Raw genomic sequence first — 14,728 nt, forward strand, 5'->3', positions numbered from 1 at the left:
CTTCAAGACACACCCTTCTCAGGTCTTTATTGACATCCCAGTGTAAGTAAAAGGTTGTTAACATTATTTTATGTGTTCCTTATATGTTAATATATTACAGGAAAGTACTTTGATTGCTTTGAGGGGGGTGTTTTAGAACCTTTTTTAAAAAAAGAATAGACATTTTAAATAAGAAATATACTTACATAAACTGTAGACTATGCATGAACTGTCAATCTGAGATGAAGAAAGATTCACATTTTTCTGGAAATACACAGAGAAGAGAGAGCAGGAAAATAAAAATAACATAACATAATACAAAAATGCCCTGTAACACACAGCCAAGCAGTTCGGTAGTCAAGTTTGTTGATTTTACTCAAATGTTCTGTTGTTAAAATAAAGAAAACAAAGCAGTTTCCAGACTGCATTCTAAGTGCAGGGACAGTAAACTGGGAAAGGCAATTAAGTGTAAGCAAGTGTAAGATGAGGCTTATTCAGGTGAAAAATATATTATTTAAAGAATAAACATAGCGCATTTGAACTAGTGGCAATTTACCAGGAATGAGACCTTGGAGTTGTAGTGGATACCTCAGTGAAAATGTGCACCCAGTGTGCAGCAGCTGTGAAAATCGCAAATTCATTCTAGCAAGCAGCACTCAATGGACTGAAAACAGAACTTCAATATCATAATGCAGTTATACTAATCTCTGGTGTGACCACACTTGGAATACTGTGAACAGTTCTGGTCATCTCACCTAAAAAGCAATATTGTTGGGAAAGCTTTAGAAATTACATTCAGAATGATAAAAGGGATAGAACACCTCCCCTTTTTAAGAGAAAAGGCATGCAAGAGGTGACATGATCAACATGAATAAGATTGTGTATGATGTGGAGACAGTCAGTAGGGAAAAGTTGTCTCCCTCACCCAGAATACTAGAACTCAGGGAGATTAATTAGGCAGTGTTCATTAGCGAGTCAGTCAATTGAGAGCCAGAGTGGGCCACAATATTTTAAATTTCAGAATTCAATCAGTTAAAGCAATACTGTCACAGGAAGAGGGTTGATCCTGGAAACATATTTCACAGATGTCAAATGTCAGGGTAAAGAGGTACATCTTCAATGTTTCCTGAATGCTAGATAGTGAATGTGTCAAACATACTAATGTGGGGAGGGAATTCCACACCTTAGCGGTTGCTACAGAGAAGGCCCTTAAAACTTATTAGAAACCAGACTGAAAAAGGATCCAGATATTCAATCGATGCCAAGCATCCCAAAGTGGAATATTTGCCACTTGGCAATGGTTGTTTAACATTTCCTGATTCTGGGTAAGTCTCTGAAGGGAGGGGACACCATCCCCTGCTTCAAGGACGATGGTGTCTCTCCCAACATGGCTTTGATCAATCCCCAGACCTCCTCAGTCAATCGCCTACAGCTTGTTTTTAGAAACCAAAATAGAGATGGATAGGCAGGCAGGTGAATCTTTCAGTTCTGAATTTCATGCACTGTTTAATTCCCACATGAAATGGTAACTCACTTCATTTGCAGGGTAATAACAAAGTACTACCAACACATCGTCGCCTTGGTGTTTGCTGTTGATGAGATCAATGAGAATCCCAAGATCTTGCCCAATGCCACTCTTGGATTCCACATCTATGATAACTATTTTGATTCAAGGATGACCTACCAAACCACTCTGGATCTGCTCTTTAAATCACATCACTTTGTCCCCAACTACATATGTGGCATTCAGAAAAATGTAGTAGGAGTCATTGGAGGACTTAGCTCTGACACCTCTTCATCCATGGCGGATGTCTTAGGTCTTTACAAGATTCCACAGGTAGAATATGGATATTAAAATATATATGGATATTTCATGCCGTGATTCACTCTTCTCTCCTTTCACTAGGAAGCTGTTGATTCATAAATAGGAAGTTGTAAAATGGAAAAAGCAAAAGGGTTGCAATATAGGAATATATGGGGGGATTAATACTATGAGTACCCGATAAGGCATATGAGAGGACCCAGATTCTAAAGGATGTGTGTTTAAGACAAGTAATGGAAGATTTTTCCAAGGGTGCCAGGTAGAATATGGGTATTGAAATATATATGGATATTTCATGCAGTAATTTACTTTTTTCTCCTACCATTAGGAATCTGTTGATACATAAATTTAAAGTGGTAAAATGGAATATGGAAACAGATTGCAATACATGCATATATTTAAACAGTTAAATATTTGTACCCAACAATGTATATGAAAAGACCTAGGACATATAAATGTAGGATCCAAAAGAATGAAGCAGCTGTCATTGGGGAAATTGGTTCACAGACCTCCTTGTGCATGGCAGAAATCTTAGGTAGAATATGGGAATAAAATGGCAGATATTCCACAGGTAGAATGTGGGAATAAAAAGAGAGAAACTCTTCCCATCTTCTTCTGCAATAAATCTGCTGATTCATGAATATGGACTGGTGAAATGAAAGGAGTAAAAGAGGCTGCAGTAAATGCATATATTGTGGAGGTATAACATAGGCAACCAACAAGGTGTAGGGGTGTCTAAAAGGGTTCCAAAGAATGCAGGTTTATTGCATGTAATGGAAGATCGCTTGAAAGGTACCAGGTGTTGGTGGCAAGGTAAAAAATAAAATATAGAAAGGAGAATTCCCTGATTGGCAATATGCAGGTTTGGGGCAAGTACACAGGCAGTAACTTGGCTTGGTTTCAGTTGTCAACGTCCCTAAATTGGTATGGCCTGTTAGAGCAGGGGTCAGCAAAGCTTACTGGGCATGGGCCGGATCACTCCCACGGAGATCCTCCATGGGCCGAACCAGCGCAGCGCAACACCAGAAATCGCTTCTACACATGCCCAGAAAGCAGATATCGCGCCTGTGCAGAAGCCATTTTCGCCATCTGGGCATGCGCAGAAGCGATTTTCAGCGCCACGGGCATGTGCAGGTGCCATTTCCAGCTTCTGGGCATGCACCGAAGTGATATCCAGAGCCGCGGAAGAGAGTCCCCGTGCCGTGTCCGTTTAGCACAGCACGTGGGGACTCGCCAAGCAGGAGGCTCGGTTAGGGGGTGGCTCATGGGCCTTAGGTTGCCGAACTCTCTGTTAGAGCCATGTGATGTGAGCTTGGAGTAACCAACTCAGAATTCTCTACATGCTGAGCTTCTCAGGTAGACTGAAGGACAACAATAGGCTTGATAACCCTCCTCCCGAGGTGAAGAGGAGGGTGCAGAAGAGCTTGCTCTATGGCAGTAACCCTCTCCATGCATTACTTAGACTTCCGCATGCTGACTATATGAGACTTGTCATCCCGCACCAGGTTGGTAAATAGGGCACCTAGATGCATTCATCAATCCTGAAAGCATTGCACTTGCTGCTTGTGAGCTACCCATGTAAATTCATGATGTTAATATTGGCTTAAAGGTAAAGGTAAAGGACCCCTGACAGTTAAGTCCAGTCGCGAATGACTCTGGGGTTGCGGTGCTTATCTCGCTTTACTGGGCGAGGGAGCCGACGTTTTTCCGCGTACAGTTTTTCCAGGTCATATGGCCAGCATGACTAAGCCACTTCTGGCGAAACCAGAGCAGCGTACGGAAATTCCGTTTCCCTTCTGTAATGGTACCTGACACCTTCCCACCGGAAGATACCTATTTATCTACTTGCACTTTGACGTGCATTTGAACTGCTAGGTTGGCAGGAGCAGGGGCCGAGCAACGGGAGCTCACCCCGTCGCGGGGATTCGAACCACCGACCTTCTGATCGGCAAGCCCTAGGTTCTGTGGTTTAACCCACAGCGCCACCCGTGTCCCTTACAGAGGCATAAATAACTGAAGACACATTGACTAGAGAGAGAGAGAGGAGAAATGTGTCCCTGTTAATTCTCGTCAACCTCTCAGTGGTTTCCAATACCCTCAACCATGGTGTCCTTCTGGAACAGCTGTCCGAATTTTGGGTAGACTGCACTTCTTTGAGATGTTTCCAGTCCTTTTTGGGTGGTCATTTCCAGAGGCCTGTGGAGCCTTCAATTTGGGTTCCTTCAAGCTTTGACTTTATACCCCAAGTTGTTTAAAATCTACATGAAACCTCTGAATGGAGTCATCCAGAGTTGTGGAGTACATTGTCAGCAATAGCACATAGCTCTACTTCTCCTTTACATCCGCAGGTGTTGAGTGGATGTTCTGGACCAATGTCATGCCTTAGTAATGGACTGGATGAGAGTCAATAAACTGAAGATCAGTAGTGATAAGACAGCGGCACTGTTGGTCAGTGTTTCCCGAGTCCAGATGAATGGGAGGTGGCCTGTCTTGCTGCGGTTACATTCTCTCTGAAGGAGCAGCAAGACAGGTAGTGGGTACTCCTGGATCCTTAGCTGTTGCTTGAGGCTCAGCTGGCTCAGATCTTAACCCTTGTTTCAAACAGAAAGGGGTGGAACCTCCCAGCTCTCAACTGTGAGCTTTTCCTACTTCTCCCAGTCTCCCACCCTTGGAGATTCTCCCTTATTTGCCTTTCACTCAGGGTTCTTCACCAACCACCCATCACCTTCATGTGTGTATAATCCTAATAATTGCCCAGAGTAGAAGATGCCAGAGGAGAGGGGGGGGGATAAAAGAGGAAAGCCCCCATTTTCCACCTGTCGTAAAAATGATTGTTCAAAGTATTCATTCTAGGGTGACATCCAGCTGTTCTTCCTTCTGCAAAGCAGCATTTTTCCAGTCTTCAGACTCAAATGTCCAGACCAATTCAAACAGCCAAGAATTAGCTATCGGTAATCACCACACAAGTATCTCTGTCAACAAGCTGTTCTGTGCGTCATCTCCTCCCTGGAAGTATATATAACTAAGAATGTCTCTCTCCCTAAGAATTATGAAATTTCCTGTGTGGGGATGTATGATGTTACTCAGCATTGTTGATTTTCAGAGGTTAATTGAAAAGACTGTTTTGTGCTGTTCTGCTGCATTGTTTGAGTTCATCTTAGTTGCTTTAATTTTTGCTGGTGATGATTGCCATGTTATTTTTGTATTTTACCGATATATAGTTTATTGCAGTCACAGACCATCACCATACATAGTTTTCCAGAGATCTTCTGGAGTTCACAGAATAACTTTTCAGGGGAGTTCTTAATAGATGGAGTATCAACTTCTCTGTACAATCACTATGAGGCAGGAGTCAGCAACCTAAGGCCCATGTGCCACATGCGGCTCACAAGGGTCATTTAACCAGCCCAAGAGTCCACTGGAGTGAACTGACCCAGGCGAGGTAAACATTGCCGACCCCTGCTATAAGACCAATTGCAGTCGTTAACAGTCATCCACAGGTTTACCACACCTATCAGTCAATCACCCATTCCCACCAGCCTTCTGAGTAGTACCCCTCCTCACCCTCTCACTATATATAAGGGTCTGGTGACTTCTGTTTCAGTGTATCTGAAGAAGTGTGCATGCACACGAAAGCTCATACCAATGGTCTCTAAGGTGCTACTGGAAGGATTTTTTTTATTTTGTTTCCCCTGCTATAAGGGTTATAGAACAAAAGAGCAGGATCAGTGGTTTCTCTTGCTCCAGCTCCACATTGGAGTTTTGTTGAATCATCCGCTTAGTGCAGAAAGCAGTAACAACCAGCAATAATAAATGCAGCAAATAGATGGAGACAATCAATGTGTACAAATGTGATGACTCAATAATATTAAGAATGAATAGCTGCAGAATTTATTAAGCGCACTTATTTGTGTGAATTTTTCCATGTAAGGAAAATGGCGTCCCTAAAATGAGTACATTTGTGTATATAGGAGTTATATTCAGATAAAATGGGTGTGTTGTGAGTTCTTGTTTCCACATGAACAGTTTGGCTTTTTCTTTTTTTCAGATTTCATATGGTTCATTTCAACAAGCCATGAATGATCATATCAAATTCTCTTCCTTTTACCGCATGGTCCCTAATGAAGGACTTCAGTATCAAGGAATTATCCAGTTACTTTTGTATTTCGGATGGAAATGGGTTGGGCTCATCACTCCAGATAATGAAGCTGGAGAACGTTTCTTACAGACTATTGAGTCAATGCTTTTCAAAAATCAGATCTGTTCAGCATTCACAGAAACGATGGAGTACCATGTGCATATCAACATCAACATGCTTGATATGTTGGGTGATGCAGTGCATTTCTCAAAGCTAATCAGAGGAGCTTTCATAACGAGCAAAGCAAATGCTGTTGTTATATATGGAGAAAGTCGATCTATTCCATGGCTGTTAAATGCTGCAAAGATAGTGACAGTAACTCAGCTAATACTTCCTCAATATATTAAGTTACCTGAAGGAAAAGTGTGGATTACAACAGCTCAGATCAATTTCATATTAGATATGTTTCAAAAAGGTTTTGACTATAACTTACAAATGTTCTATGGTGCTATCTCCTTTGCTATCCACTCCAAGGAGACTCACAGCTTCCAAGACTTTCTTCAGCATGTAAACCCTTATTGGGAAGATGGAAATGGTTTTATCAAAGATTTTTGGGAACAAGCATTTGGTTGCTCAGTTTCAAACGACACTGTGTCAAAAGATGGCACATGTACCGGAGAGGAGAAGCTGGAGAGCCTTCCTGCCCCAGTTTTTGAAATGAGCATGACCGGCCACAGCTACAGTATCTATAATGCTGTCTATGCTTTGGCACATGCCTTACAGATCATGTATTCATCTGGAGCCAACCACAAAAGAATAAAAGGTGGAGACAGACTCTCTCATCAAAAGTTGGAGCCTTGGCAGGTAGAGTTTACTGCTATAAAGTGTTCAGTTTACAAAGTGTTCAGTGTTGTGCACTGCCTTCATTGTATTATGTGCATTAGCAATGCACTATAAGTAATAAAAGAATAGACCTTGATAACTAAAAATAAACCTCAAGTAATGTTGTGGTAATAGGGACGCGGATGGCGCTGTGGTCTAAACCACAGAGCCTAGGGCTTGCTGATCAGAAGGTTGGGGATTCGAGTCCCCGTGACAGGGTGATCTCCCGTTGCTCAGTCCCTGCTTCTGCCAACCTAGCAGTTTGAAAGCACGTCAAAGTGCAAGTAGAGCGAGATGAGCACTGCAATCCCGGAGTCGTCCGGGACTGGACCTAACGATCAGGGGTCCCTTTACCTTTACCTTTAATGTTGTGGATAGGGACGTGGGTGTATGTAGAACCAGACACATAGACAGAGATGGAGCTGCTTGGATTGACCTGCATCACAGAATTTATCTGCACCTCTGTGGATAGCTGTGAGTCCAAAACGACCCCCAGTCTGCACACCTGGTCCTTTAGTAGGGTTGCCATATTTCAAACAGTGAAGATCCAGACAGAAAAGCTTTACCCAGAGTTGTTGAACATTTTACAGCAATTTTAAAGGGAAATCAGTAAAAGCGACAATACCAACATGGGTTGCCATACATACGGATTTCCCTGGACATCTTTAGAGATTAGGGAAATTCTGGACATCTGGAAACTCAACCTTTGGGACACAGTTACTCCCTCCAGGACTGGGGAGTCCCAAACACACCTGTCTATCTCCTGCCTTTATAGACCTTGTGCTTCTCTTTCCACCTAGCTCCACTCATTCCTGAAGAGGATCTCATTCAACAACAGTGCTGGTGATGAAATCACATTAAATGAATACGGAGAGTTAGCAGCTGGCTTCGATATTACAAATTTAGTCACTTTCCGAAACAAATCATATGTCAGGGTCAAAGTGGGGAAGCTGGATCCTCAGTCCCCTCCTGGCAAAGAGCTCACCATTAATGCGGAAAGAATCAAATGGCATAGTGGCTTCACTCAGGTGAGAAAATAACTGCACTGGCTCTCAAATGGCAGCATTCATAGTTATCCAATAAGATGGGGTGTAAGTGGGGGAAGGAAGCAGTTTTTCACTGAATACATAATTAAATTTGTAATGCAGTGGAAGAGAAAAGAAAGTTTTCTTCCAAAGGACGTTTCGCCTGTGTAAATATGAATATATTTCACATTATATACTGATAGATCACCATATGTTAGATTTATTTTCCCCAAACATTTTCTTAATATTAACCTTTTCCTATTTCTTTGGATAGGAACCACCGCTTTCATTGTGTAATGCCAACTGCCGTCCTGGTTATGGGAAGAGAAAGAAGGAGGGGGAGAAGTTTTGCTGTTATGATTGTGATCCGTGTCCACATGAGATGTTCTCAAATGAGAAAGGTAAGAGATGCCTTGTTAGCACATACCAAACAATACAATTTATTTTAGTAAATTCTGGGAAGTTTTGTTGTCTTTAAATTTCTGGAAGAGAAAATGCTTAAATTATGGCTTGATATATTATTCTCATGGTTTAAAATCAGTACAATTTTATCCTTAATAAATCTGAAAAAACATATTTTAGAGAGGGAGGTATTGACTTTTCCCACCAACACTGACTAACTTAGGGTGGAATAGAAGTGGAATAGAAGTTCTTTAGGAGCAGGATTTGGGGGGTAGAGGGTGAAAGTCCTGTCAAAATTACCCCTCTTGCTTCCGAGATTTCAGCTGTAATATTTCTCCAATTTAATTATGCAATATTGGAGGTTCTGAGAAAAAAAAGAGAAGTACAGTGGTACCTCGCTAGACGAATGCCTCACAAGACGAAAAACTCGCAAAACGAAAGTTTTTTTGCGCTTTCAGTGGAGACCCACAAGATGAAGTTTCCTATGGCGTGCTTCGCAAGATGATTTTTTTTCATCCCATAGGGTGCCTCGCAAGACGATCCCCCCTCCCGTCTTGCGAGGCACCCTATGGGAAACCGCACTTCAATGCGTTCCTATGGGAGCCGCTTCGCAAAACAAATTTTTCACTATATGAAGCGACTCGCGGAACGAATTAAATTCGTCTAGCGAGGCACCACTGTACCACTAAAACATACAACTTATCCACATTTGTAACATGGGTTTATTTGTGAAGCATCTAGGGCAAAAGCATTCAGGCTAGCAGTTTTGAAGTTTTTCCAGGTGAAAAACAATATGCAAAGTGGACTTCTTGTTAGGTAATAACTACGAATACCAATTAATGTGTAGGAACACCAACATGTGTAGGAACTACAAACAAAAACACAGCTGCCTGAATTGAAGAAAATGTGAAGGGCTTGTCTCACTCTTTAGCCAAAACAGTGCCCAATGGAATTTAAAATGCAGATCTATACAATGTTTGCAAATCATAGGAAATATAGGTTGTTAGACTTTTAAATGTCCCAGTTTTAAGTGCTAACAATTCTCCCCTATGCTTCTTGGAGTGAATGGAACACAACCATAAATCTGTTGAAATGATTTACTTACAGAAATCACGGGTCTTATTCATGCATCATTTAATGCAACAGCAGAGACAACACAGGCAAGGTATTCTTGGTTACAAAATACAGAGAGAATACTCAAGCATGTAGTCTGAGCTAGGAAGCTCCAACCTAATGTGTGTGGTCAGTTGCATGGTTCAAAAAGAACCATGGAAAAGTAAAGATGTGATATCAAAGTCTTTTATAGAAATTTACAGCTCTGTGTCCCTTACTTACTGGCAGTTATGCACAATTATGTTTGGTTACATAAAATCTCCCACACTTCTGATAAGAAAATTCTTTAGCATAATCATGGTTCTTTCATTTTTCTTGTACATTGTATATCCAGAGATGGAAATATGTGTCAGGTGCCCTGCAGGTCAGTATCCAAATGACGACCAGGATCAATGCATTTCAAAGACACCAAATTTCCTGGGCTTTGATGAAACTTTGGCCATTGTTTCAACTTTCTCTGCGCTTTTATTCTCTCTGATCACAATTCTTGTGCTTGGCATCTTCATTAAGCACAGGGACACTGCCATCGTCAAAGCCAACAATAGAAGCCTCACCTACATTCTCCTACTCTGCCTCCTCTTGTGTTTCCTCTGCTCTTTGATGTTCATTGGAACACCTAAGGAGGCAACCTGTCTTCTACGACAAACCAGTTTTGGCATCGTCTTCTCTGTAGCCCTCTCCAGCATCTTGGCCAAAACCATATCGGTGGTTTTGGCATTCATGGCTACCAAGCCAGGATCCACAATCAGGAGATGGGTAGGCAAAAAACTGGCGTATTCCATTGTCCTCTCCGGCTCCATTGTTCAAGTAGGAATCTGTGTTTTCTGGCTGGCAACCTCTCCCCCATTCCCAGATGTGGACATGCACTCAATGACAGAAGAAATCATATTTCTTTGTAATGAAGGGTCAGTCCTCATGTTCTACTGTGTTTTGGGCTACATGGGCTTTCTGGCCTCTGTCAGCTTCACTGTGTCCTTCCTAGCCAGGAAGTTGCCAGACAGCTTCAATGAAGCCAAGTTCATCACCTTCAGCATGCTGGTCTTTTGCAGTGTTTGGCTTTCGTTTGTTCCAACTTATCTGAGCACCAAAGGGAAATACATGGTGGCTGTGGAGATCTTCTCCATCTTGGCTTCTAGTTCTGGATTACTGGGTTGCATCTTTTTCCCAAAATGCTACATTATTGTGGTGAGGCCTGAGCTGAATAACAGAGAGCAGCTGATACGGAGAAAGATATAAATGGTAGATGAGATTGTCATTTATTTTGAGACTTAGGTTCTTTAGTCTTTCTGCCCAGGTTCAGTTTCGCTGTGCTTGTATGAGAAATAATGGTATCTGAATAGATGAATTATATAAGTTTTTTTATCATGTTCTCTGTATTTAGCATAGGAACATTTTTTGTGTAAATGAATTGGCACTCTGTGATGGAATAAAGCTATATATGATACCCAACATTGCATGAGTGAAAGTCTGCTTGTGCAACGGCCATCCTTTACTCTTCTCCTGCGTCCACAGGGTGACCCCCATATTTTCCCCATGATGTTCTGAAATTCTCTTGAGCAGTTTTTGGGATTCTTACAAAACTGCAGAGGGGGGGGAGGGAGATCATCAGAATCTGCCTTATAGTGAGTGAGAGGGTTGCTCAATCTATTTGGGAGGATTCTGGATAATTCATGTTGAGTTGGAGCAGCAATGACTTGCCCCGGTTTGGATTGTATGACGCAAACTGATCTGGGCCTAAAACAAAATAAAAATTAAAAATCCTTCTAGTAGCACCTTAGAGACCAACTAAGATTGTCATAGGTATGTTGAAAGTCATCAACAGGTTCACCACTCCTATCAGCCAATCACCCATTCCCACCACCCTTCTGAGTAATACCCCCCCCACCCTCTGACTATACATAAGGGTCTGGTGACTTCTGTTTCAGTGTATCTGAAGAAGTGTGCATGCACATGAAAACTCATACCTATGACAAACTTAGTTGGTCTCTAAGGTGCTACTAGAATGATTTTTATTTTGTTTTGACTACGTCAGACCAACACGGCTACCTACCTGATCTGGGGCTATTGTGCAAAATTGGGAGCTGGCACTGGGCTGGAAAAGCTGGGTTTACTCTGAAACATATCTGATCATCGGGTATGTCTTCCCCAGAGACTTTAAAAGCCTGATACCTCCTGATTCTCCTCCCTGCCTTGTACCCCAAACCACAGGACTGATTTCTCTTTCAACCTGCAGCTAGATCATCGGCACAAGAAGATGCTGGTGACCTATGACTCTTCCTTTCTCTTCTCATGGAAGTATTTTCTACTCATGAATGGCTGTCACCTATCTTATCGTGTTTGTTTTTCATATAATTATTTTTTCCTTGAAACACTTCTTATGAGATACATAAAAATACACAGGAGAGTCAGCTATAGTTGGGACTAATGGGAAGCTAAGCAGAACTCTACTATGCTTCTGATTGGCCAGAAGGTTGAGAAATAAGATATATATAAATATCAGTGTGAGGCAGAATAGGTTGTCTGATTCAAAGACCAGATCTAGGCACTGTTTAGTGGTAATAGTCTTGCTATATTTCTGTGCTCTTCGGTTTAACTGCTCAACTGTTTTAAAATAAAGTTCTTTCTTTAAAGATCTCTTCACAGTCATTGTTTCTATTGCCACATTACAAAACACCCTGTATTAAAAGCTAATTATGTTTTAGCTCAACTTTGAGGCCTTGTTATCCACCCTCTGCCTAATTACACTAGCAACCAAACCAGTGTATATGGTTGGCTGTGGAAGCTACAGGAGTTTAAGACCACTAAGTGGGGGCAATTAGGCAATGAAGATATTCACTTTCTGTTATAGTAAGGACTCAAGAACAATCAGTAACACCAGGTATAGGGCATGGAGGGGAATTCAGATCCCCCAATATTTTTTGGCAGGGGGCAGAGCCCCCCCCCCAATATTTAGGCAGCCCAGGAGCCAGGCAACTGGGACGAGCATCAGAGATCTTTACTTTGCTTGTCCCAGCTGCAGCCTGGCAGCCCAGGAGCCCAGGAGCCAGGCTACAGCTGGGGTGAGTGAAGCAAAGGCCACCCACGCTTGTCCCAGCCTCTGCCTGGGAGCCTAGCAGCCGGGCGGTATATGGGACAAGCACAGATGATCTTTGTTTCACTCATCCCGGCCGCAGCCCAGCAGGGTGGAGGCTGGGACAAGCAAGCATGGAGATTGCCCTCTGTGCGTCCCGCCCCTGCCCGGCACATGCCAGGCAGCATCACATGATGCATCATGTGACACATTACATGACTGCACCCCCTCAATGCAGGGGGCAAGTCAGCACCCCTGAGAACAATATAAAAGTTCAGACAGACAGACCTTTCCAGTCTCCCTATTTTCCAGGGACAGTCCCAGATTTACAGAAGCTGTTCCAGTTTCTTATTTGATCCTGGAATGTCCTGCTTTTCCTTAGGACATCCCTATTACCATCAGAAAAATGTTGGAGGGTCTGGTAGGATGTCCCTATTTTCATTGGAGAAATTTTGGAGGGTATGTAGTTAGAACTGAATATTGTTTACCCACTGACTCTCTAAAAGTGTGGTTTGCAGCACATGCCATCACATATGAAAGAAGTCCCTTAAGAAATTACACTGTGTTAATTACTAATCCAGCTATGCCTCTTACTTTTTTTTCAAATAATTTTTATTAAAGATTTTCCATTTCACCATTTTTCACATCATGATAACATAATCTATTAACATCAAAAAACAGTACAGAAAAAAGGCACAAGAAAAAGAAAAAAAACAGAAAAAAGAAATAAAAAGAAAGAGCCCAACTGGCAAAAAGAAAAAGAAAAAAATAAATTCTTTAGATCTTAACTAATATTCATTATCCTAACTTTGGCTTCCCCGTCCCTCCCTCCCCGAGTTCATTTTATACCCCACTTCAGCAATTTTCACATTTCTAATACAATACCTAATATTAATTATTACTTAACCAATTATTTTCATCTTGCATAAAATTTTATCCAAAAATATTCAATCAAATCCCTAAATTAAACTCCTTAGCCTATAATTTTACTAAAAAATATTCCCAATTTATTACATACTGAAATCACTATTTAATTTGTTAAAACATTTTTTTAAACTTCCCCCTCCTTCCCCTGCTTGGCGATTTCCTGCAAACTTTGGCCAGATCCTTTTACAATCCGTTTCCAAACCGTTTTAGACATCCCATGTCTAAATTCATTTTGATTTTTTCACCCCACTCCATGCCTTGTCCACTCCAAACCCCCTCCCTCTTTCCACTTTTCCTTCTGTTGTACAACTCTCTTTCTCCACCTCTCTTTCCCAGCTTTCTTCTCTTCCCCCTCCCCCAAACCCATAGCTTTCTCCCAACTTCTATCTCTATCTGAATAACCTTGACCGGAATCTGGACTCCCTCTCTCACTGAGAGACCAACATTCCGAGTTGAAGCCGTCTGTGTAGAGTCAATGTCCTTTGCAACTTCTCTCATAAGTTGCTCCGGTTCTTCAGTTTGAGGCTCTTCTATCTCATCTTGCAGATTCAAAGTATCGTTTGGGGAAAACTTTTGTAGCACTTCTTTGAGACCTTGTATCTGCCTCCCGTATTTCCGAACGTCTTCTCCCAGCTCTTGAACAAGCTGTAACAAAAGTTGCAGTTTCTCTTTGCCCAGCTGGGAAGTCATTGTTGTGTCTATCCAGTTCCTTTGTGTTCTCAAATTACAATGAAGAGGGCATGGTTTCTTTTCTCCAAAATGGCGCAGGTTCCAAATCCTTTATTTATTTATTTATTTATTTATTTGTAAAGTCCAACTTGAATTTTCCCAATTAAAGCAGTCTTGTCCCAAAGTTCTAATATTTCCGCATCTAATTTGACAGCTCACATACTTGTTTTGTTAAATATCTTCTTAGCTGATGGAAGCGCTCTATCGGCTGGCTTTTGTTTCCAGGGTTTTCGCCCTCAGGTTTATGGAGGGTTCGTTCCCAGATTCAAACTTTTTTTTGCAGAGATCTACAAAAATTCTCCTTCCCTTGGCTCTGCCCCACAGGGAAGGGTCTAGCTTAATTTTTTAGTGATTTTTAGAGTCCCAATCCAGCATTTTAGCTGTGGGCTTGTTAATTGCTCTTTTGTCTCGGTTGGGGGGGGGGAAACGACCTCTGTTTCCTTTTTAGATTCCCCTCCCCAGACCAAATAAATTCTTCTTAATAATCCAACAAATTTTACTCACAAGTCCAATCTTGAGTCAATTTGGAGGTATCTGACGCTCAAATTGTCGACGGCACGGAGCGTTGCTCCCCAGAGGTAGCAATCGTCCCAAGGCTCTGTCCCGCTCCGCGAGCTCTCAGCACACCTCAAAAGGCGCAGTCCGGGCTGCGGACGGGACTCCACGGAGCTCAGCTGGGTTCCCACGGTCCCGGAAAGCCA

The 14,728-nt window shown here is 42.0% G+C and overlaps 1 protein-coding gene across 1 annotated transcript; it reads left to right on the forward strand.

The window, feature by feature from the left end:
- Positions 1–5,912: 5,912 nt before the first annotated feature.
- LOC118095580 (vomeronasal type-2 receptor 26-like) lies at positions 5,913–10,537 on the forward strand. The gene is made up of 4 exons (XM_088655926.1): positions 5,913–6,743; positions 7,562–7,789; positions 8,061–8,187; positions 9,636–10,537. The coding sequence occupies exons 1-4, from the start codon at positions 5,913–5,915 to the stop codon at positions 10,535–10,537; spliced, it is 2,088 nt and encodes a 695-aa protein (XP_088512052.1).
- The last annotated feature ends 4,191 nt before the right edge of the window (positions 10,538–14,728 follow it).

Source organism: Zootoca vivipara, chromosome 12 (assembly GCF_965207765.1).
Source record: "Zootoca vivipara chromosome 12, rZooViv2.hap1.1, whole genome shotgun sequence".
Lineage (NCBI taxonomy): Eukaryota > Metazoa > Chordata > Lepidosauria > Squamata > Lacertidae > Zootoca > Zootoca vivipara.